Here is a 25,334-nt window from a genome sequence, read left to right on the forward strand (position 1 = left end):
TATGGCGTTAAAAGTAATTTTTGTTGTTATATTATATGTAAATATGTATGATATTTCAAAATCATGAATCATGAAAATGAAGAGACGAATCAGAAGTCTTGTCTACTTGTTCATTTTTTTAAGTGTAAAATAGCGTGAATGAAAACATAAATACTGTATATTCATTCACAGGTGATAGTGCAAACTGATATTTGACGTATTTAACAACATTAAATAACACAAAAACCTAAAAAAATAAAAAATACTTTAATAGTAGTTATGTGCACTTAACTGATCTGAAAAAATGGGCAATAAATGTAAAGCCACTGACAGATAACATCATTAATAAAAACCGCAAAGGTAAACAGTCACTTAGGGTGGACAAGAGGACATTTGACATAAAATAACTGCTGTGATTTCATAATTTCACCCTATATGAACACTGATGTTTGGTCATTTTAATGCTCTTTTAACATAATTAATAATGCGGTTCCTTTTGATCTGTATGGTTTTACTGTCAATGGCAGCAGCTTATTATATTTATCTGCCTCTGCCCAGCGCTATACCAGAGCCATGGAAACTCATGATTGTGGATGCATTGATACAATGGCACGATGAAGTTGGTAAGATATTGCATTAACATATCTATTTTTTTATGAATTCTATTAAATTAAAAGATAAAATTGCACTTAAGTGTATTTATTGATTTGCTAAAGAGATCTGCTGATAGAAACAAAACTTTTTTTTTTTCTCTCATAGAGTTTTGTAGCTCATGACCTTGGACTGGTTGGTAAAAATCTGTTCTGCCTGGGCGGATGTAAAAAGTATCGTATTTATTGTTTTATATATTAAATAAATTGCATATGATTTCATGCAAATGAAGGATTATGTTGAGTGCATTAGAAGTTGTAGACACTGGGAGAAAGAGATTTGCTCAGCAGTCTCGAAGCGCCCTCATGTGGTCGAGAAAGGAAACACTTTTTAGATATTTTACTAAAATCCTATCTATGGTTTCACCTCTTCAATTGCTCTCTCTGATTTTATAGAGATGGAACCATATTACCTTCAGTGCATGACTATGGCTGAAGAGCTGAATGCAGTCGTAATATCTGTTGAGTAAGCAATTTTCTGAATCTTGCATATGGTCTTTGTATGCTTAAAGGAGTTATTTACCAGACTTCATTTGTATATTTTGTTTCAATTGTATGTTCAGGTACAGGTTGACACCGGATGCACGTTTTCCAGATCAGTATAATGATGCTTTTCAGGCATCAAAACACATCCTGACAGCTGAGGTGTTGGGTCGGTACTCCATAGACCCGAAACGAGTAGCTGTGTCAGTACTTTTCATAATTTTACACTTCCATTAAATTATATTGAGTCATCATCATGATTATGAATTAGAAAATTATTGAGATTTTGTTTTTTTAAATAGAAATGCTTTAGATTAATCGTTTAAGGAATAGGTTTAATCATTAAAACTTATAACATTTCAATTAACTATAATTTACATAAGATAATTATAATTACCTATTTATTTACATTTACATAATTATATATACACATATAAAAGTCACAGATATATATATATATATATATATATATGACAAAAACTAAAACTAAAAACAAATATAAATATAAAATATTGCATAATATGTTTTGTTTACTAGTGTGCCTTAGTATGTATTGTATATTTATATTTATATTTATATGTAGTATGTATATGTATTCATATTAAAAGATTGCTAATAATCACATTTATTTGTCTCTGTTCGCACAGAGGGCTTTGGACAGTATCATTCCTATTAAGTTCAAAGTTCAAGCCCTGGTCTACCCTGCGCTTCAGGCCCTGGACTTCAACACCCCCTCCCACCAGCAGAACGGCCACATTCCCATCCTATACAGACCACTCCTGGACCGCTTTTGGCTGGAGTACCTAAACGGCGAGCAGAAACTTGTTCCTGCTTTACTGGCAAACAACCACATGGGTCTGGATCAGGGTCAGGAGATATCAGCGGCCAAAGCCAAGACCGACTGGACCAAGCTTCTTCTGGTGGTCTTCCAGAAGAACTATAAACCTGTGGTTCCGCTTCATGGCGACTCAAAGCTGCTGGAGAAGCTGCCAGGCCTGCTGGATGTGAGAGCAGCGCCTCTACTAGCAGATACAAAAGTGCTGAAGGCCGCTCCGCCCGCTTACATCATGACCTGTGAGCATGACGTGCTGAGAGACGATGGACTCATGTACACCACGCCACTAGAGGAGGCTGGAGTGGACGTCGCTGTTGATCACCTTGAAGATGGTTTCCATGGATGCCTTAGTTTTGCTTTTGGACCCTTTGCGTTTTCTGTTGGAAAGCGAAATCTGGGGAACTACATCCATTGGCTGAAGGAGAACCTCTAAAGACTCATATAGGCTGAGTCTATGTTAAATGTATTTTAATTTTAAATTAGATTTTTAAATTTAACATGCAGTCCAAGATGAAAATGCTTCAAAGTTTTTTTTTTTTTTTTTTCATTTAGCTGACGCTTTTATCGAAAGCGACTTACAATTGCTATATATGTCAGAGGTCGCACGCCTCTGGAGCAACTAGGGGGTTAAGTGTCTTGCTCAGGGACGCATTGGTGTCTCACAGTGGATTCGAACCCGGGTCTCTCACACCAAAGGCATGTGTCTTATCCACTGCGCCATCACCACCCTCCCAAAAATATTGGGCAATAAATGTAAAGGGAACTTTGGCAGTTTCTTGCAACAAAATCTGAACAAGCATGCTGTTTTAATACAAGGAATTTATTATAAATTTGCATTTAATATCAAATGATTTATGCCGTGCAACTGGAATTTATTAACAGGTCTAAAATGAAATCTAAAGTTAATGTGCAAAAATACTTTAAATGCACAAGATATTATATAAATGTTTGGTTTAGCTTTCTTAAATTAACACACTTTCTTCAATTAAACACTGAAACTAGTTGATCTGCATATAAACATACTTAAATTTGTTGGGTTATAATATACAAAAACCATCAAATTACTCAATTAACATGCCGTTTAAAAATGAATTTTCTTGATATTTTAATTTTTTTGCACCCTCAGATTCCAGATTTTCAAATAGTTTCTCAGCCAAATGTTGTCCTATCCTAACAAACCATACATCAATGGAAAGCTTATTTAGCATTCAGATATATAAATCTCAATGACTGGTTTTGTGGTCCAGGGTCATATATATATATAACAGAAAGATAAAAAAAAGGGTAATGAGTATTTAAAAATAATAATTAATAAAAAATAAATAATAGGATGAATGGGGAAATTAGTAATATATATTATTTTTGGCATGACAAAGCTTTCAGGGACAGATATAATTTTAGATGGATAGCACATGTTCATAAAAATATGTTTATGCCATAAAATCTTTGCTCAAAGCGTATCATCATGTTTACATATAACTTACGTCTGTTAAAATACAACACTACTGGGAAAATGTTCTAACTCTTGTCTGGGAAATGCAACTTCTTTGGCAGTTTCTTTGCTGCTGGCAGTCAGCACTTTTGACAAAAGGGAATTTCCTAAAAACCTAGCGGAGTGGTGGTTTAATGAAACACGAGCTGGAAGGGAGTATTTGAGGGTAGCTATCTGTCACTGTTAGCGCATGGGAAACGCCGGGGGGGAGCAGATAAGCGCGGTGGAATGCGGCTCTCGCTGTTTTTCTCACCTGTGAGACCTTCACTATTATTGCATCTTTCCTTTTTTTTCTTTAATTGGGAGTGTGGGGACAATAATCAATATCTCTTGATGTCTTACAGACACTATCATTATTCTCAGGGAAATGCATAAAAAGGAACTGACTTTTTAAACAGATGATCTTTGTAATACACCCACATTTATGTCCTCTTTTCTAGCTCTTATTGTTTTGTAACCACTCTGTCTGCATGCCAGTTTCTAAAATGATACTACTATCATCTTTCAGGTATGACGAGTATGTGAGTCAGTGAAGGCTGTAATCATGTTTCTTTTGATGCTGTGTTAAAATATAACAATTGTTTGGGAACCGTCTTGATTATGTGATTTCTTGGCTACAAAATAAACCGCTGACAATGACTTGCTTTTGTGAAAGATGTCACTGTTCTCCAGCACTGCACACAGGAAAGAAAAATCACAAAACTGTAATATCTTGATGTCACAAACATCAGGGATTTTAATATGAACAATATGAACATTTCTTACTACAACCCGAATTCTGGAAATGTTGGGACAATTTAAAAAAAAATTGAATAAAATGAAAACTAAAAGAATTTCAAAGCCAACATTTTATTCACAATAGAACATAGATAACATAACAAATGTTTAAACTGATAAATTTTCAAATGTTATGCACAAAATCAGCTCATTTCAAATTTGATGCCTGCTAAAGGTCTCAAAATGGTTGGGACGGGGGGATGTTTACCATGGTGTAGCATCTCCTCTTCTTTTCTTGCCTGATATAGGTTTCCAGCTGCTGAAGAATTTGTGGTCATTTTTGACGTATTTTTCATTTAATGAATGTTCTCTATAGGTGAACGATCTGGACTGCAGGCAGGCCAATTCAGCACCCGGTCTCTTCTACTACGAGGCCATGCTGTTGTAATAGCTGCAGTATGTGGTTTTGCATTGTCCTGCTGAAATACACGTCATCTGGAGGGGAGCATATGTTGCTCTAAAACCTTTATATACCTTTCAGCATTCATAGTGCCTTCCAAAACATGCAAGCTGCCCATACCGTATGCACTTATGCACCCCCATACCATCAGAGATGCTACCTTTTGAACTGAATGCTGATAACACGCTGGAAGCTCTCCCTCCTCTTTAGAATGGAAGACAAGGCGTCCGTGATTTCCAACAAGAATGTCAAATTTGGACTCGTCTGACCATAGAACACGTTTCCACTTTGAAACAGTCCATTTTAAATGAGCTTTGGCCCACAGGACACGACGGTGCTTCTGGACCATGTTCACATATGGCTTCCTTTTGGCATGATAGAGCTTTAGTTGGCATCTACAGATGACACGGCGGATTGTGTTTACTGACAGTGGTTTCTGGAAGTGTTCCTGGGCCCATTTAGTAACGTCAATGACAGAATCATGCCGATGAGTGATGCAGTGTCGTCTGAGGGCCCGAAGGCCACGGGCATTCAACAAAAGCCTTCAGCCTTGTCCCTTACACACAGAGATTTCTAAAGTTTCTCTGAATCTTTTGATGATGTTATGCACTATAGATGATGAGATTTGCAAAGTCTTTGCAATTTGACGTTAAGGAATATTGTTTTTAAAGTATTCCACAAACTTTTTACGCACGCTTTCACAGATTGAAGAGCGTACTTCTGAGATACTCTGCCTCTCTAAGACATTCCTTTAATAGCTAATCATGTTACAGACCTGATGTCAATTAACTTAATTAGTAGCTAGATGTTCTCCCAGCTGAATCTTTTAAAAATGTCTTGCTTTTTCAGCCCTTTGTTGCCCCCGAGCCAAATTTTTTGAGACCTGTAGCAGGCATCAAATCAGCTCATTTAGTGGATAAAAGTGTAACATTTCTCAGTTTAAACATTTATTATGTTATCTATTCTATTGTGAATGAAATATTGGCTCATGTGATTTGAAAGTCTTTTAGTTTTTATTTTATTCAAATTTAAAAAAGGTCCCGACATTTCCGGAATTCGGATTGTAATTATGTCATAGACCAGCTGTACTATCCACATGAATTTTCTTAATATATTACTATATTTCAACAATGTTATTTCCCCCAAAAAATTCATTATGTTTGATATATATAATATATTTAATTATGTTTTATAAAATTAGCACTAAACTTAGCTGATGGTATCTGAGCCATACTATCCACAGTCTTTTGTACTTTTGTCTCAGCGTAATTAAAATTTTTTAATATTATTAACTATTTATATAAAAAATTATATTTACACGATTAAGTTATTTGTGAAAGAAATCTGCTTTAAAAATGATAACTGAACTAACAAATGAAAGCCCATTTCCACCACATAAGAAAAAAAAACTATTATGACAGACATAATTAACATAAAAATTGAAATTATGAAATACTAGGTCATATTTATGAGTAATAAATAATATTACTCATAATTCTGATTTAGTGTATCTCATAATTCTGACTTGTATCATAATTTAAACATTTTAAGTCAATATTTTGACTTTTTATATTTTTAATTGTTTATAAAATTTTATATTAATGTCAAGTGGTGGACTATTGTGCTATAGCAATGCTAAGGTCATAAGTTTGATTCCCAGTGACAAACTGATAAACGTATACCTTGCACCTAATGTTGTGTTGATTACATACTGAAATGAGATGTAATTATATTGAATATATTGAATTTTACTGAGGTATAAAAGAGCAATGTCTAAGCTATAAAAATATCTGGGTGTCTTTTTTGCTAAAATCACAAAATACAAACCAGAGCAAATGAACTCATAAGAACTTGAAACAAACTTTGTCTATTTCTCTGGCGCATTCATGAAAACCTCTTATTTGATCCAGTGTTTGTTAACTTCCTTCGAAGAGTCTTTAAGAAGTTAGTTCTGTTTTTGCTTTTCAAAGATTTTCTATGTGACTGTGACAGAAGGGTGAATTACTAACTCTTTAAGTGAACACAGGCAGCGTTAGCCTGCAGGCCGAACTGAGATTATCCTGCTGACTGGAATAACTTGTTATCGTTAGTGCTTTGGCGGAGAAACTGAAAAAAGCTGAGATGTTTTTATGTGAACCTACTCAAGAGTGTGACAGGTCATGTCACACGGCCAAACTTGATCTCAAGAAGCAAGATGGCAAAGTGCAAGGCAGTTCCTGTTCCCAGCAGCTACATAACCTGATACACATTTTCAAAACTTTGCATAATTTGCCTTCAGGAAGAGTTTTTCATGCCAGCGTCTCAAATCCGCTGTATATTATTATGGCACACTGTAATACGAGTAGTCAATGATTAATCAGGGAAAGCTGCGTGATTATTTCAAAGGAAAACAAGACCCGAGTAGTTCACATACCTAGCGCTTGGAGAAATGTTATCTTTCATATTGTTCATTGCTTCCTGAATTTAAGGGTAGTTGTATGCACGAAGCCAGGACTCCAGTTTCCCTGTAAAGAAGTTCATTGGCAAATTTATTACTGCAATATTCCTGAGCTGATGACAGCTAGACACTTAGTGGCTCATTAAAAAATGATGTTAAATCAAAGCCTGATTTGATTTCTAACAGAAAGTTCTGTGTGGCAACACACAAGTATACATTACTTCCACTTCTGAGCACTGTTTTGGAAGTGAATTCAATTCGAATTCACAGGTAAAATATGACACATACAGTGTGAACAACCACAATCGCATTTAAAAACAGTAGCGAATCCAGTAATAGATTGTTTATGTTTTATGTTTTACTTCACTGCATTCTAAAAGTTTTATTTTTTACTCCACTACATTTCATAAAAAACATGTCGCTCCTCATTAATTTACTGAGGACCCAAGAAGCAATAGCCATGTCCGATTCACATACAAATCATTCTTTTGAACCAATTCTTTTCAATGAAACTGCTGAATTGGTTCACAATTCGCAATGAACAATTTGTTTGCAAATTGGCCTGGGCTGCTTTTCCCAAAATTATCATAAGCTTAATTGGCACCAAATGGTCTCTATGATCTACTTGGCTTACAATGATTTTAGGAAACTCTGCCCAGGCTAATTCACAAATGAATCATTCAGTGTAATTTGTGAACTGATTCAAAAACCACCATAAAGGCCTGTTCACACTGAAAAGAATGATAATGAGAACTATAACAACAACTATACAAGCCTCCACACCAACCCACAGTAACATTCTGTTTATCATAAGTTATGCTGTCTGACACATTAAATGCTTGAGCCCTTTAAAGTCAGATGGATTCTGATTGGTTTTCAATGTTTTTATTATTCATCAGCTGGAAAAATATCCTTCTGAATGTGATTCCAATGATATTGTTCCTCTGTGTCGTTATTGCCATTGTTGTGGTGTTGCTATTCTCATAGAATTAAAATTATGACTAAACCTAATTATGACAAACAATTATGAGAATAAAGTTAGATAAAGTTATAATTATGACTTAAACACAAAAATAACAAAATATGTCATAAATGTGACTTTTTTTTCATCTCAGATTCGACATTTTATCTCATAACTGACTTTGTAGGTCTGTGTCATCATTTCAACTTCATAGATATGATTTTATATCTCATAATTTCAACTTTATATGTAATAAATATGACATACTTTGTCATAATTTCAACTTTTAATGTCAAAATTATGACTTATTGTCATATTTCTGATCTTTTGTGTCAATTTGGACATTTTATGTCAGAATTTTGACTGTTTATGTCAGATTATGACTTTGTCTCATAATTTGGACTTTTTTCCATTCTCATGCTTGTTTGCTGTATTTTGAGCAGCATAATTGTCTCTAAAAGAAATAAAAAAACAAAATAAATGAATAAATAAAATACAAATAAAATACAAAACAACATTATTTACTCACCCTCATGTTGTGCCAAGTCTACATCAATTTCCTTCTTCTGTGGAACACAAACAAACAAAATTACTAAATGTAAATATAAATGAATAAATGTAAACGAGTGAATAATGACATGTTCTTGATCTATTCTTTGGTAGTGCAACAGTAATGCTGAAATGTATTTCATTAGATTAACTATAGTTAAACTCAAAGACATGAGTTTGTCCAGCACTGGCGCGCACAGTACATCATGTACATCACTGAGTGGTCAAACTTGTGTAGACAAGACTTTCTGATGAACATTTGAGCCTGTTTCATGTACTTTTCTGTACTTGACATGTTGGCTTGTGCATTTGCACGCAGAGTCAGAGTTTAGCTCATCTATCACACTCCACCCAAGAATGACCATTTGGCTTTCACAGCTTCTTAATAGAGAAATACTGCCAAGTCTAAAAGCACACAACACCCCTCTAAGCCTTCACATTTTCATCTTCATAAATCAGCTGAGGAAATCTTCTCCTCCTTAGCGGTTCGAGACAGACTTTCTCAGCGATCTCTGACCTGAAGTGCATGTCTATTAGAAAACCTAAATAAATAAATATATATAGCATGCATTCATTTCAGCTCTGATGGCTATGGATGGAGCGAGGGCAGGCCGGCCCTCAATACAATCCTCCCACATGGCGACGTGGCAATCAACATCAACCTTGGCCTTTTTCACCCCAGAGGGAAAACTGGGAATCTCCCTGTCTCCCTTCCCTCTTACTAAGGAGTGATGTCACTGAGAAGCACAATACGCCCTTGTATCCATGCCTTTAAGTCTCTTGGCACTTTGATTGCATGGCTTAGGCATGTCAGAATATCATTTTAGCCCCCCCATGACTATATAGCTCCAACAAACGATTTTACTCTTTCACCCCTTCTTCATTTCCTCCTGCTCTGTTTTCCATTTTTGAGCATTTGACACTAACAGCGATTTTTTTCAGACGATAAAGTGGGGCCCCCCAAAATTGGGGGTCTTTTCACGAGCCAAATTCCTGATACCCCAAGTGCAATGAAGCATTGAATCAAGGCTCTGTAACTCTCTGAGAAACCCCCCCATGTTCTTCGCAACGGATATGATCACACATTCATCAGCGCTCTGTCAAGTCTTTACGGCCCCTGCAGCTTAGTTAAAAATCCCATAGGAGGGAAAACCAGCCCTGAGGTCCTATTATTAGTTCTTCCTTTAGTTTGCTATCAGTTTGGAAAAGTGCATAGTAACACAATGATATCACAGTTCAGCTCTATATAACTGTAGTGAACCGAAGGCTGATATGAAACAGCCCTGAGTTTTTTTTGTCATTTGGAGTTACATTTAGAGTCTTGAGCGGTGCTTTCCTGTGCAAACGCTGCTATGCTAGGGCATTGCAAATTGTTGTCAGGGTGTTGCTATGTGTTCTGAGAGGTTGCAAGGGCATTGTTGTGTCTTCTGAGAGGTTGCCGGGGTGTTGTTATGTATTTTGAGAGGTTGTCGGGGTATTCTTATGTGTCGGGGTGTTATAGTGTGTTCTGAGAGGTTGCCGGGGTGTTGTTATGTATTTTGAGAGGTTGTCAGGGTATTCTTATGTGTTGGGGTGTTATAGTGTGTTCTGAGAGGTTGTCAGGGTGTTGTTATGTGTTTTGAGAGGTTGTCGGGGTGTTGTTGTGTGTTCTGAGAGGCTGTGAGGGTGTTGTTATGTGTTCTGAGAGGTTGTCGGGTGTTGTGTGTGCTGAGAAGTTGTGAGGGTGTTGTTATGTGTTCTGAGAGGTTGTCGGGGTGTTGTTGTGTGTTCTGAGAGGTTGTCAGGGTGTTGTTATGTGTTTTGAGAGGTTGTCAGGGTATTCTTATGTGTTGGGGTGTTATTGTGTGTTCTGAGAGGTTGTCAGGGCGTTGTTATGTATTTTGAGAGGTTGTCAGTGTATTCTTATGTGTTGGGGTGTTATAGTGTGTTCTGAGAGGTTGTCAGGGTGTTGTTATGTGTTTTGAGAGGTTGTCAGGGTATTCTTATGTGTTGGGGTGTTATTGTGTGTTCTGAGAGGTTGTCAGGGCGTTGTTATGTGTTCTGAGAGGTTGTCGGGGTGTTGTTGTGTGTTCTGAGAGGCTGTGAGGGTGTTGTTATGTGTTCTGAGAGGTTGTCGGGTGTTGTGTGTGCTGAGAAGTTGTGAGGGTGTTGTTATGTGTTCTGAGAGGTTGTCGGGGTGTTGTTGTGTGTTCTGAGAGGTTGTCAGGGCATTGTTGTGTGTTCTGAGAGGTTGTCGGGGCATTGTAATTTGTTCTGAGAGGTCGTCGGGGCGTTGTGTGTTCTGAGAGATTGTCAGGGAGTTGTGTGTTCTGTGAGGTTGTCATGGCATTGTAATGTGTTCTGAGAGGTCGTCAGGGCGTTGTTGTGTGTTCTGAGAGGTTGTCAGGGCATTGCAATGTGTTCTGAGAGGTTGTCAGGATGTTGTTATGTGTTGGAGTGTTGTTGTGTGTTCTGAGAGGTTGTCAGGGTGTTGTTATGTGTTCTGAGAGGTTGTCGGGGTGTTGTTATGCATTTTGAGAGGTTGCCAGGATGTTGTTATGTGTTGGAGTGTTGTTATGTGTTCTGAGAGGATGTTGGGGTGTTGTCATGTGTTCTGAGAGGTTGTCAGGGTGTTGTTATGTGTTCTGAGAGGTTGTCGGGGTGTTGTTATGCGGTTTGAGAGGTTGTCAGGATGTTGTTATGTGTTGGAGTATTGTTGTGTGTTCTGAGAGGATGTCGGGGTATTGTCATGTGTTCTGAGAGGTTGTCTGGGTGTTGTTATGCATTTTGAGAGGTTGTCAGGATGTTGTTTTGTGTTCTGAGTGGTTGCCAGGGCATTGCCATATGTTCTGGGTGGTTGTTAGGGCGCTGTTACATGTTTGCCAGAATGTTGCTATGTAGTTTCTTAGCCGTTGTTAGATTGTTTCTTACTGACTAAAGTCAGACGATTCCACCTCCAAGTCTTAATTATATTCTGCTCCCTAGATATAGTCTTGGATTTTCTCCTTTTTGAAATTGTGATGTGTGTGTTCAGGAGTTGCTTAAACATTCAGCTCCAAGAAAAAGGGAGTCAGTGGGGGAGGATTTTCTCTCCGGTGCAGGACATCGGTCAATCATGGCGCCAGACTACAGTTGTGTTTCATGGGAAGAAGAATCTCCCTCCGCTACCTCCCACACCAACACCATCCACACACTCATAAAATAGATTCTCAGATCTTTCTGCTGATGTATGAATATGGCAGGGTCACCATAAGCAATGAGTTTGTCACTCTTTGGCTGCAGCTTTTCCTGGCGTCAGCTAAAACAAACCCCGCTAAATCTACACTTTGCATTCGCTTCTGCTGGAAAATCCCAAGTTTCCGGCCCGTCCACTGGTCGCCTGCCGTTGTGTTTCTTTTTTCTCCTCCTTTGTGTTCCTCCTCCTCCCCTCCACCGTGTCTGTGCCAGATATGCTCAGATCCACAGTGCTGCTTATTGCATTGTTTAGGTTGCCTGCAATCCAGAGCAGGACATGTCAACACCGTGGCCTTCAGAGACCGTAGTCGAACGCAGCTGGCTGACAGAGATAGAGTGAAAGAAAAAAAGAAAGAAAGAGAGGGGAAGAGAATGGGTGTGGAAACAAAAAGAAATATTTGAATTAAGAACAAGGTTCATACTAGTATTTCCATTGTTCTACATGCAAGGACATTTTGTTTAGCTTTGTAATCTCTTGCTTTGGCTTCAGAATTGTGAATTAATGTAAACAATCACCACAAACATTGTTTGACTGTATTGCCAATCAGACTGGTTCTTCACAATAAACCTATAAAAGAGCACTGCTAATCCCTAATAAAGAAGCACGCCCTCCATTTTCTGCTGAGCTTTACTTTTTAGAAGGAAGTCACAGTCATTGTCCTAGGAGATTGCCAAAGCCTGTTTGGTCACCTCCGTTCATCTGCTGTTGATTATAGAAGCTGATCTAATCTCAGCGTGACACATCTGGCACAAACAAGTCTATGAAAAAAAGCAATATTGGGTAACTTTGCTGACGCTTGCGGAGCGGGACGGAGCTTCTGAAGGCCCCTATCCGCTCCGCTGTGAACTCACATTGGGAGTCGTTTTAAAAGCATCTATAAACGGTAATGTGAGAGAACATGTATGCACCTCCAGGTTAACGAGTAAATATGCTCTGCTGGAAACAGTAGTGCTTTTTAAAGAGTGTTATTCATATTTATTATGTCTTTAAACTTAATAATCATACTCATGGATGGAACAAAAGAAGCACTGTTTTTAATTAAACATTTTGGGGGTTGTATAACGTTCATGTTTTTTTGGAAAATTTGTCCATTCGCTTGGGATTGGAAGGTACTTGGTGTTATGAAGCACCTGGAATGGCATGAGCAAATCATCTTGTCATGTGAAAACTATATATAGCATGTATAAGAGTTAGACATGGTTGGACAACAGGAAGAAAATGTAGTTGTACTTTTTGGACCCTGAAATTTAGAATTGACTTTTTTTAAAGGGGCCCACCAAAACCTGTCAGCTGAAGTTGATGGGAGTAACAGAATAGCTCTTTAAATCAGAGGGCAAGAACTGGCCAGCCCCTGAGAAGCACAATACATGGAATACCCCCTAGACTTTGTAAATGGGACCAGATTGCAACCACATGTTAGAAATCAAACACAGTCAGAATTGGTCATGTTTTCTCGAAAAAGAACAATGCAACATTACAAAAGAACAATACATGAATCTGATTTAAAATCAGCATGTTCCTAAATAAAAACAATTCATTTAAAATAAAATTGTAAACTGTTTTAAATACATCTTAAACTAGTGCTTTGGAACATGGTAGATGGTTTCTAGATGCTGATGCAAGTTGGTCATTAATTCAAGTTCTAGTCCAAGATTTTCTTCCAGTTTAAACCAACTAATAGCCAACTTGAACCAGCTAATCATGGTCAACTTACACAACATAGAAAGTAGTCTAATACATTACACAAAGGCTTCAAAGCTCTAGTTTTAATTTTGGTGGGCATAAACATAATGCAATTCAATACAATGATGATTGAGAGATGTACAAACGAATTTCTCAAAACTCCTATGTATTTGATATGATAATTTTTCTAAAAATCTTATGTTTAAATGCTTACTTTACAGAAATCTTCAGATTTCACAGCAAAAGACTTGATGTGACCTGAACGTGGACATTTTTAGAATTACACTAAAAGGTCATTTACTTGCTAGGAGTATGAACTATCGATCAGATGACAGAATACATATTCTTTAGCAAAGTTTATGTTTATAATTAAGGGTCCTTAGAAATTCATTCATCATGTGATAGGGTCTATAGAGTTAAAGGAACAGTTCCCTCAAAAATGAACATTCTATCACAATTTCCTCAGCCTCATGTTGTTTTACATCCATATGTCTTCAACAGAACTCAAACAGAGACTATTCACTTCTGTTTCTTTCTGAAACACAATAAAAGTGAACAGTGATAAAGCTGTCATGCTGTCAAACATCTCCATTTGTGTTCCATGCATGGAATAAGGAAACCCCTAGGGATTAGGAAAAACTTGAGTGGGAAAAATGATAACAGAATTCAATTTTGAGTGAATTATGACTTTAAATAAGATTTTCCAGCAGGACAATCATACATTTATGAGACGAGTGAGCTACGTAAAGTAGACTAATTATTCCATATTACGCTCGCACTGAAGAGAAAAGCAAAAAGAGGCTTTACATAAATATCTTTACAGGAAAGCAAAACCTGCACTTTGTTTCCTTGATAGTCAAGCACTGCCCCGCCTCCATGTTTTTTCATATGTAGTGAAGGAATTCTGCCCCAGCTTTTGTCTCGAGCTGCAGTATCACACGCAATGGTCAGCATGACAAGCTCACACACCATGCAGTATATCGGACTTCTGCTGCTGGCTGCAATTCTCCTGCAAACAATAGCAGTGGCCGTAACGTTCATTTACTTCAGCAACGTCTTATCGACGGTAAGGGCCGTTAAACTTAAGCGCTTTCATGCATGTTACCTCAGAACTTGTGCAAAGTTAGCTTGGACGCCTTGTTGTGCATGTTGCGACACTGGAAATGCAGTAAATGGAAGATTATAGAGTGAATGGGTTTTGTTTGAAAGCGTTTCTCGGTTCGTTTGCTGAGGTTTCTGCCTGCATTTTGTTTAGTGGACAGCTGCCAACAGGTCGCTCAGTGGAGCCTGAAGTACAAGTTAACAGGCAATGCACAGTTATTAAATAGATGATTTTTTGCAGAAAAAAGTCAGCATTTTGTGTATGCAAAATATAACTTTATATAATTATTATTGTATAATAAATGAAAAATAAGCACAGAATGTCTTAATTTGTGCACTGCATGCATAGAAAGATAGAATTTAATAAAATTATAGAATGGATAGATAATAATAGCATGGATTTGCATTTTATGTACATCATAAATGGAACATACAAACATACAATGACACGATTTAAGCATTTATCATTTTATTAAAAATACGCATCTATAATAGGCCTATTATATCAATATTTTAGCATTGTATGCAAGCGAAAAGTATACAATTTTAACAATATATAAATTTTTAGTAAATGCGACATTTTGATAATATGCAAAATGTAAAACCATTTTGATTATAAATGCAAAATGTCTTAATTTTTGCGATTTATGGATGCAAATATTATCAGTCAGTCATATAATAATGAAAATCAAATAGATATGATGACTTGGTTTTGCATTGTATAAAAAGATAACAAATGTAATTTCTAAAAGTTTTTTTTTTTTTGCATTTCATGTATACAAACGAGAAAATCTAAAGCATTTGATATTTTGACTGGCGTGGACCTACATTTGATCTAAATAAAAATAAGTACATGTAATGTCATTATGTTTGCTTTTTATGTAGCCTAAGTAAAACAATAATTTATATAGGCCTACATGCACATGTAAAATGCTTAACTAGTACACAAAAAGCTTTTTGTTTGGTCACCGAGCAGAATATTTAGTTGTTGGCTAAATTCTTCATAAAATCATAAGTTTTTTTTATTTACAGATGAAAGAAACCTTCTCCAAGAGCAGCGTGTCGTGTTTGATGCGCGCCAACCTCAGAACGATAAAGGCTGAGGAACTGAACGCGGCGGAGGGAAAGGACGACCCCTGCTGGCAGGTCACGCAACAGCTCCACTTTCTGATTGAAAAGGTATCCGCTTCAGAGGGGGGGCTGTGAATCATAAAGCTGGCCTGGGTGTAGACAATGAGTCCATTTATGACTTGGATCTTTTTTCCTTTTTTAATTAATAGAGGAATTTCCTTAATTTGTCCAAGCTTACATTGAGGGAAACCCAATTATGGGAAGAACTGGTCAATTCATAACACTAATTGTGAAACCTGAAATTGAATCTTTTTTTTTTCGTTTTTTTTTTTTTAACAGTCAATGTCCAGTCGTTACCAGAAAGAAATTTCATCTGCCGTCAAAGGTATTTCACAGCATATTCATATTAAGTTTATATTAAGACATAAACTACGAGTGAATTAACCATGTGGCTTTTAACAGACGAAGTCTCACGTGTTCTTCCCTCATTGGTGATCCAAGATCAAGACGATTCCCCTCGGCCTAAGATTGCAGCACACGTGACTGGGAGCTATATACCAGAAAAAGATGGAGCAGGTATGTTTTCCAGGAAATACTTGATTTATCAAAGTTAAGCTTTGTTTATTAGCTGCTGGACTTTGGTTAAGTTTGACTCCTGCAGCTCTTTTCAGTTTCTGTTTTGTACTGAATTATTACAACAACTCGTCCCTAAGCTTTGGGTCATTCACCTTTTAAGTACACCAAGATATGCAGCCAGACTGGAAAACCACTGTGCTATGCAAAAACAGCATTGCATTCCTGCATTTAAACATTGTTTTAATGTTAGCGTCTCTAAAAGGAAGCCCATAAACCTTTAATGTAGGTCAGTGGATGTTTTATTCCTTTAAAAAACCAAACAGTTTCATCATATCTCTGTGGCTATTAGCCTGAAACAAAAAGCTTGTTTGTAACTCGAGCCGAGTCTTTGAAAGCTCTCCGTTCCGTTCGTCTGCCAAATGCTGAAACAATGCAGCTTTTCTGTCAAACCTGACCCATAATCCCTCTCTTTGGCTTAACAATGCAGGTCAACCAAACAGGAAGGTCTACGGCCAGAAGATTCAGTCGTGGGAGTCCGAAAAAGGTCTGGCTTTCCTCCAGAACGTGGAGTTAAGTGACGGAGAACTGGTGGTGCCGCAGGCCGGGCTTTATTACATCTACTCCCAAACTTACTTCCGACACATGCTCATCGAGGAAGACAATAGTGACCGCGAGGAAGAGGATGGGACGTCGGGCGAATCGGTTCGGGGGAAACCGATGTTGCAGTATGTTTATAAAAAAGTAAGTTCGTATCCGGTGCCAATTTTGCTCATGAAGAACGCCCGGACGACCTGCTGGTCACGTGACACCGAATACGGCCTGTATTCCATCTACCAAGCAGGGCTTTTTCAGCTTGGAGGAGGCGACAGGGTGTTTGTGACGGTCAGCAACGTAAGCACTATTGACATGGACGAGAAGTCAAGCTTCTTCGGAGCGTTTTTGGTCAGCTAGTGATGCATAGCTAGAAAATAAACCACCTCACGGTTTGTTTTTAGCTCCAAGGTGAGCGACAAGACTCTGCTTGCTCGGTATGTCTACCTGAGCTTTCTTTGAACGGCTGCCAAGCGCCTTAAAACATTTGGACGTGCCCGCCGAGATGCTCCGTCTCTTGTCAAAACAGTTAACCTTGATTGATGAGAGCTCGGAAAGGTGCAAATATTTGGCTTTTTTTTTACATTCGGTCAGCGGATTCGATCGTAAATCAGCCACTTGGTGAAACGTGTTGGAGCTCAAATCCAGCACGTCTGGAGGGTCGACGGAAAGCGAGGGGCTTGCCAGGACATTTTGGAAGCGAGTTGTTTGGACACGATTCGTCTGTCAAGGCAGGAAAAAGGAAGGTGTGACTTTAAGCAAGACTTTCACACCTGTGGAAGAGCTGCAGGCTTTTCCTGTGTGCTTCTGTTCTCTTTGGACCTGTGATTGTATTGCCTTTTTTACATTTTTAAAAGACAAACTGCATATTGGGATGTAGAAATGCAGTTGGAGTGACTTGATTGTATTATTGACATGATTGTCAGTTTAAGCACTATAATTGTGTTTGTATTGTTGCTATTTTTATATCCTAATTCATTCCTTAAGTATGAATCTTGTACATTAGCTAAATGTGAAAATCACTGTGATGTTGTAAAATGGTAAATCGTCTTGTACATACTGTCTTTTGTATATACTTTTACCAGCGCTGAACATATACTGATGATTTCTGCATTTTTGGTTTGTTCTTTGTAGTGTTTGTTTTATTTTTATAACATTTATTCTGAAACTGACTTTCAGTTCAAATTAACTATGTACGTTACAGTACACTGTGTTCTTCCTTCCTGGATATTTTTCTTACCCAGACCATAATTCTTCATATTAAATATGCACATTATACAGAATGATGGTATAACAATTGTTGGGCGATTCATTATACCTTTTAAGACCATTTAACTATATTACTTCAATATTGTTGTAACAGTCTGAGTTAATTTAATAATAATAATTAATAAAACAAATGGTTACAACAATATTAATGTAGTTATATTGTCTTTAAATATGATTTTACACACACACAATATATATTAGGTGATTGTTTTTATCTCCGATATTTCCTATCCACTGGAACTTTTACATTTCTTTGGAATTTTTATGCCTATTTTTAATATCACACTAATTTTACATAGTCAAAAATCTGTTTCTTATTATGGCAACATGAATAAAACGTTTTTGTAGAAAAATTTATTTGATTTACTACACTTATTTCCTATAAACAAAGAGGTTATGAATATGCAAATTGTTGAGGTATACATATACTCTTTTTAATTTTTTATTAAAAGTGCAATTCTTTTTGTCTGTATTCTGCCCACTTGTGGTAAATGTTCGCAAATACAACTACTGGGCAGAGGTCCAGAACATTACTGCACCCCATGGATTTGTTTGATTTCACTATTAAGGACATATGATTCCAGTTAACCATCTAGTGTTCTTTGGAACATAACTGATTAATAGTTCTATTTTTAACATCTCATGTTTCAGGTGAAGTATAGATGGTTCATTACTGTAGACAAAGATGCAACACCAATACATATGGATTTTCCCAGGTTCAAATGAAGCAATATTTTTCCTGAGCTGGAACACGAACGAAAAGCCTCATTATAATTGTATGCTTATAAATTATATCAACCCCTGTAAAGTGATTTTGCACTGGTGAAGAAGAGCTACTGGGATATCCCAGCTCAAAAAATGCCACCTCCACAAGCTATACCCACCTCTGTGTTACTTCTGGTTGACTTAGTCAAGAAAAACAACACTGCACACATAGTTCACTTATGGACAGCCATACAAGTTATGCACTCACATATGGTGAACGTATGTTTCATTACAATGTCTTGTTGTGATTGTAATACACTCTTGTAATTGTTTGCAGCACCCATTGTTTAACATCACATGTCTGTGCAGCTGTGTTTAGCTTATTCCATTTACATTCAAGTTTGGATATATATATAGTCACACTAATTAATACATTTATCAATTTAACAACCTTTCTAAACTTGTCAAAAAGGTTTATAAAATCACCTTCAGAAAAAAAAAACAAAAAAACAACGCAACTTCTAAGATAAAGTGATTTTTGAAATGAAAGACAAGAGTCATGTTAGGATTTTTCTTTTTTTGTGGAAATATGTTACATTTATATTACAGGTATTTAAATGCCCCAAGGGAAAAAAAAATAACAGTTTGAGACAGCAAAAACTAGCACAATCAGGACAACAACATAATTTAGACAGAGAACCGTACATACTGCATCTGTGTGACTTGCATCTGTAGAAATGGTATCCAGCTGATGCCCTGGGTGGACCGTAATCTATGTTAAGTGATACCCAATAAATACTGCAAATGTTGTTAATGTAACTTACAAAATATATCATAAAATGTACTTTTTAAATCGAATTCCTTAAGTCTGTGTACAAAAACTGTTTATAAATACAACCAGTCTCTACTGATGCTGTAGGGTACCATTCATTTAACAGGTCTCATCCCCTAACCTACAAACTGAAAATCTTCCACATATGCACATAGTGTGACCCACAACAATGAGGTCAAGTATATCTTGCCAAAGATCATGCCTTACAGATCACTTGTACTTGAATGTAAAAAAAAAAAAGAAACTCTCGACTTACAGTATTCCACGTCACCGCTCCTCCTAAAGGTGTGCAAGAAAACCGAAACGAATAGTACAAATGATTTAAAGGCACGAGCTTCAGCAATAACTAGTTTAATTGATAATGTGAACTTGAACAGAATCACAGTAGCTGCCTTATCGCTGACTCTGCTGGCATCAGCCCCTCGGTACAGTGCAATTACACTGAAAGCAAGCCGGTTTGGAATACAGGGTGATGTTAAAGGAGAATCATCTGGTACTCAGTCAAACCTCATGTCCAATGGTTCATCGAATCCTTTGTCTTCGTGTGGCCCCGTAGCCAAGAAGGAGGCCACAGGTGAGCCAGCCGCCGTGGAGACATTAAGCATCCCGCCAGCGCCGCTACCGGTGGCGTTCCGCACTGCGATGCTGGTGACGTTGATGCCTAGAGTAAGTCTTGTCTGCTCGAGCGCCTTCTCTGGCACAGCGAAGGCCTCCAGTTTCTTTTCGCCATTGGCCATGTAGGAGTTCTGGCAGCCCCTGCATATGCAGTCCAGACAGGCTTTGCGGTTGGAGTAACAGGGGCATCGCTGTCCACGGCATGTAAGAACACTTGGGTTTTGAGTTGCTCTGCCGCACTTGCAGCCCTTTTTCTCCTGTGCCTTTTTGTACACTACTTTCGTGGGGCTCCCAGGAATGAGGGCGTTAGTCAGAATCCGTTCTTTCGTCTTTTCCTTCGACTTCGGAGTGCCCTGTTTGGACTTAGTGTATGCCTTTTTGGGTCCATGGTTGTCAATGGTCTTTTTGACAGTTTTCGCAGGCACCAGTAACGCCTTGCCCACCTTGGAGAGGCCACCACCATTGGGCACCGCCGCCATGTGGGGGATAGTCTGAGTGGGAGATTTAGGTTCGCATTTGACTGGAACAGGGGCGAAGGCACCCAACGTGGGGCCGCGGATGAAGGTAGAAATGGGCACAGGCTGAATCTTCTCGCTATCGCTTTCCGACCGCGAGCGCTTCCGGTTGGACCGTGGCATTCTGGGTGTCACTGCGGAACAGGATATTCCCAAATGTTGGTGCTGGGGCAAGAGTACCTCCTGCGAGTCTTGCGGCAGAGAGGAAAGCAGCCGAGCAGAGCCGATTGATGCAAATGGTCCATTCAAGTTCGCCGAAGGTTCGAGAGTCGATTGCAATATCGCAGGACACTCATCCTGGGCCACATGGTCTGGTTCTAGAGTCCTGAGCACTTCCTCTACACTCAAGAGGAGAGTCCCGCCATCATGTTTAATATCCTCGCCAAAGCCACAAATGTCCATGGTGCTGGTACAAAGCTCCTCGCCAGCAGCTGCCACTGCCTCGCACACGGGGATCTCATTTGTGAAACTCTCTTGTTTCACTATGTCGCCCCCGCTTTCCACAGAGTCTGGAACACTAGCCTCTACTGAAGGTAAACTGGCGGTCAACTCCTCCACGTTGGTCAAGCCATTGCAATCCTGGAGACCATTCACCCCTAGAGGACTGAGGTCTTGCTCCTTGATCTCTGTTGATGGGGACTGGCCCTCATCGGGGAGCGTTTCTGAGGTCGAGGGTGTAGGGGACTGGCTTGTCAAGCTCAAGGAGAGTGACTCTTCCCCCTGTCTGTTGTCCAACGAGAGGCCCTCATTCAATAGAGCCAAGATGTCTGGGGACCCTCCCACAGTACTTGAAATGTGCTGGGCGAGAGGGGAGTCTGCGATGTACTCGCAGAGCTTTCTGTAGCAGTCCACCAAGATGCACAGCTGCTTATTCTCTTCAAACTGCTCGTAGTCTTTACACCAGCTGCATGAGGGTTTCATCATCATCTTTTTACCTTTACATGATTTACAGACATAGTGCTGGCACGATGAGTTGGTAGGAGCGATTGGATTTTGTAGCAAATTGCCTAAATAAAGAAAGAAACCATGTTTAGGCCATGAAACAACAGAATAGGTATTATAACATTTGCATGCTAATTATGCAAAGAGCAGCCTAAATAGAAATGATCATTCTAATCACAGTTTTGTGGCTCATGAGCAACACAATACAAGCACTACATTGTATCTAAATAAGACATGGTTCTGTAACATTCAAGAAAAGCCCCGCATATGTGCTGACGTTAAAGGGTCATTTGATCTTGCATGATGTGGCTCATATTACATGCTCAGCATATGGTTAGCAGGGATCTCAAATGCATTGTGTTTATAAACACATGAACATTATATAAGCATGCAATGCTTAATATAAATATTAAGCAATTACTTTTGTGATTAGAAAATATGCATGGATTATCAACAGCTATATTAGAAAAAAAAAGGAGATTAGCAACGAATTGCCAACAATTTTTGACTACAATCAATTTATTTGCAATCAAAGTGCATTTCTAACTAATTATAAAAAAACACAATATAAATAATGATTTGCATTACTGGAAAATTATTAAATAATTATTTATATTAGCATATTTAATATTTAAATATTATAGAACCCCAGTAAAAAATAAATAAATAAACTGTTAAATATATAAATATATATTTAAAATGATAATGATTTACATGCCTGTACAGTTATTTTTAAAAGCATTTCTAATATATACATTTCTAATTATTATATATACTATACATTTATATGAACATTTTTAATATTTCCACCGAAAACCTGTAAAGAGGGAATCAGCGTAACTGGTCAATTTGTCTCAAGCTACCGGTTTTAACTGAATGAGCAGCAAGCTATTACTATTCAGCCGCCATGCATCTATAAACACAGAACCTGTATGCACTGCTGTGTGAATAAATGCCCAGGCTCCAGTTGTCATTGTAGGTCAGGAATTTGTGGACTGAATGGGGGTGTGTCATGGAGCAGCTCTAAGCGTGCAGTGATGAAGCAGAATAAACGGGCTCTCACCACACACAAGGCAGGCGAGAGACTGTCTGAAAAAAGGCAAGAGCTTATGGATTTCCGCCAAAGCCTGGGGGTCCCGGGGATCGCACTGCAGCACCGACCGACAAGCTGACACGTAGAGAGTGGTCGCATTCACCGGGTTCATCTCAGCAGTGTCGTGCTAGACAGATCCAGTTCGGGGAGGAAAAAAAAAAAGAGAAGGAGCGACAATACAAGGCTTCAGTCCCGCCGGCAGCCCGCGTATCATCAATGTCGATGAACCTGAGCGTGCAAATCCGTCGAGTGTGAAATGCAAGGGAGATTTCAGCAGATATGCTTGTCTTTACATCGCATGCATTAAATCCACTCCATCTTAACGTTTGCCCCTCTTCCACGGCACGAAATACGGCCAGATCATCATCGTCGTTCTCGGATAAAAGCACATCCACGTTGATCCGATTGAAAACACATTCAGCGATGCATTTGCACAATTTTTTTAAATTCAACAACAACACACTGGTGGCGCTCTTCACCCCACCGGGCCTCCAATGACCACCAAATTCAAACAGAGAGCACAGATTGCCTCCTCGTCTTGTCCTGGATGAACGCAGTCCTTATTTGCAGTGCTATTCCATGGGTTTATTTATTATTCTTGTCGTGCATATACGAGATCTGCCTCAGATCATCACAGCGGCAGCACACAAGCACCGTCACTCTGTTATTGTCCGCCGCTCTTCATGGCGCTGCCGCCGCTGCAAAAAAGAAAACAGGCCGCTTTTTGTGCTCCCAGTCTTCCAGCGCGTTAGGCTGCCAGATATTCACCGTGCATGCTGGCGAAGTACTTTCAGCTCGGGTGTAACAAAGCGCCGTGAGTTAGCTGCCCGTTTGATGTCAGTGTGAACTGCGCCTCTGGAACAAAAACAGGCCGCTTCGCTTCTTTTTAGGATTTATCCTGCCGTTTTCCTTTCGTTTGGGTGCGTCGTGCGTGTTACCCGTGCTAAATACGCGAATTTAATATCCACACCCTGTGCACAAATAATTCTTCGGAGAAAAACGTATAGATATATATTCAGTCGCGATATTGAAATGTATGTGTATTTGAAAAGGCTTCTCCCCTCCCTTCCTCTCCGCATTAGAACAAGGAGGGGGCGCTGCTGTCCACTTCTCGCGAGAACAAAGAAAGAGCGGCTATGGAGAGAGACGCTTCCGGCATAGTCTCGCGATACTTTTCCCGGCTTGGGAGGCTGTTGTGTTTAACTCGCGAGAAGAGAACGCAAACTAGTGTGGGCGATTGGTTCCCTTGGTTACATAAGGTGCGTTCGACTTGAAGCACGGCTACAGACGGTGGTCAACGAGAGTAGCCGCTTGCAGTCAGGGCAGGGGTGGAGTTGAAAACGGAGTCGTTAAGTCGGACACTTCGAGGCTCTCGTAGTTTGCTGCATCTACCTCAGTCATGGCAGATCACGTAGCGTTTGCTTGCTTTATTGCAGACGAACTGGAAGCTATAGAAATGCCGTTATTGTTGTATGAAATTGAGCACAATGAGCAACGAAAGTGAGTAAAGGTTCAATGTAATAAGTATTGTTTTTATATATCCAAAGGGACATGGGACCATACCGAACACCAGTGTGACTCGTTATTTCTAATACTAACCAATCAATGCAATTACACTTAACAATTTTCATTAGAAGTGATTCTTTTTTTATTACTATGTTGGTTTATGTTTTAATAAACCTTTAAGATGTATGTAATATTTTGAAAGGGTGTCATCACGACAGAAACAAGTTTTAAGTAAATAAACAGAACATATTGAAAATTTGACTTGTGCAGTATGATTCATTATGTGTGTTTTTGCTACTGCAACAACTTAATAAAAATAATCTATGAAGATAATAATTGTATGTACTAAATGTGGTTTTCATTACAGATAAAAGAATTAGGATGTTACATATTTGTTTACTTATTTTACTATTTCTCCAGTTAGGTATACATTTTAGTAAGACAAAACACCATGAACATTCATACGTGAACACCATGAACAGGCCTACGGATAAGCCCAATTTATTTGCCTTTCTATTATGATTTATACCAGTTTATGAAAGTGATCTGAATGTTGTATTAAGTTGACATCCAGCCAGAGTTGTTGGCAGTAATCGCATGCAAGTGAAGATGGATGAACCCAGCAACTAGACAATTAGTATCAATCAGAATCCATGATGACCACATTATATTAAAAGTCTGTAAGATTGACATTTGATTTATTCCATAAAAAATTATCTAAATAGGTTATGCAGCTTAATAATGTAAAGGGTCTGTATGAAAAAGGTCCAAAATAAACCTATGCACAAAACCTATATAAACGAATGAACAAAAAAGTGATTGCAGTAAAAATAATTGTAATCTTTTAATAAACATGATTTACGAGATGAAGATGACATGAAAAGTTAATTTATTTTTTTGAAAGTCCTTATATGAGCATTAGTGGGACTGAAGTTGTCAGAATAAACCCGAAATACACGTCGTTGTTGTCATGTGGTGAATTTGGCCAATCGTGAAACAGCTGTGTCGTCATCAGCGCTCCCGCAGTCGCCGGCTGCTCTCGAAACGCTATCGCGGTA

General features: G+C 38.5%; 3 protein-coding genes across 3 annotated transcripts; 2 read left to right on the forward strand and 1 right to left on the reverse strand.

Moving 5' to 3' along the window:
* Positions 1-463: 463 nt before the first annotated feature.
* On the forward strand, positions 464-2,380 carry LOC306863666 (neutral cholesterol ester hydrolase 1-like; the record flags this gene model as incomplete). The annotated part of the gene is made up of 4 exons (XM_079407174.1): positions 464-602; positions 1,026-1,095; positions 1,193-1,319; positions 1,760-2,380. 4 exons carry the CDS (start codon positions 464-466, stop codon positions 2,378-2,380), a joined length of 957 nt encoding a protein of 318 aa, XP_079263300.1.
* Positions 2,381-14,344: 11,964 nt separating this feature from the next.
* LOC306863533 (tumor necrosis factor ligand superfamily member 10-like) lies at positions 14,345-19,629 on the forward strand. Its single transcript, XM_079406922.1, has 5 exons — positions 14,345-14,526; positions 15,594-15,740; positions 15,972-16,017; positions 16,095-16,208; positions 16,696-19,629. The coding sequence occupies exons 1-5, from the start codon at positions 14,404-14,406 to the stop codon at positions 17,157-17,159; spliced, it is 894 nt and encodes a 297-aa protein (XP_079263048.1). The 5' UTR covers positions 14,345-14,403; the 3' UTR covers positions 17,160-19,629.
* On the reverse strand, positions 19,336-23,850 carry LOC306863532 (E3 ubiquitin-protein ligase MSL2-like). Its single transcript, XM_079406921.1, has 2 exons — positions 22,741-23,850; positions 19,336-21,742 (listed from the first exon to the last, which is right to left on the reverse strand). The coding sequence occupies exons 1-2, from the start codon at positions 22,880-22,882 to the stop codon at positions 20,103-20,105; spliced, it is 1,782 nt and encodes a 593-aa protein (XP_079263047.1). The 5' UTR covers positions 22,883-23,850; the 3' UTR covers positions 19,336-20,102.
* Positions 23,851-25,334: the final 1,484 nt, after the last annotated feature.

The sequence above is a fragment of the Barbus barbus genome, assembly GCF_936440315.1.
Source record: "Barbus barbus genome assembly, chromosome: 44".
Lineage (NCBI taxonomy): Eukaryota > Metazoa > Chordata > Actinopteri > Cypriniformes > Cyprinidae > Barbus > Barbus barbus.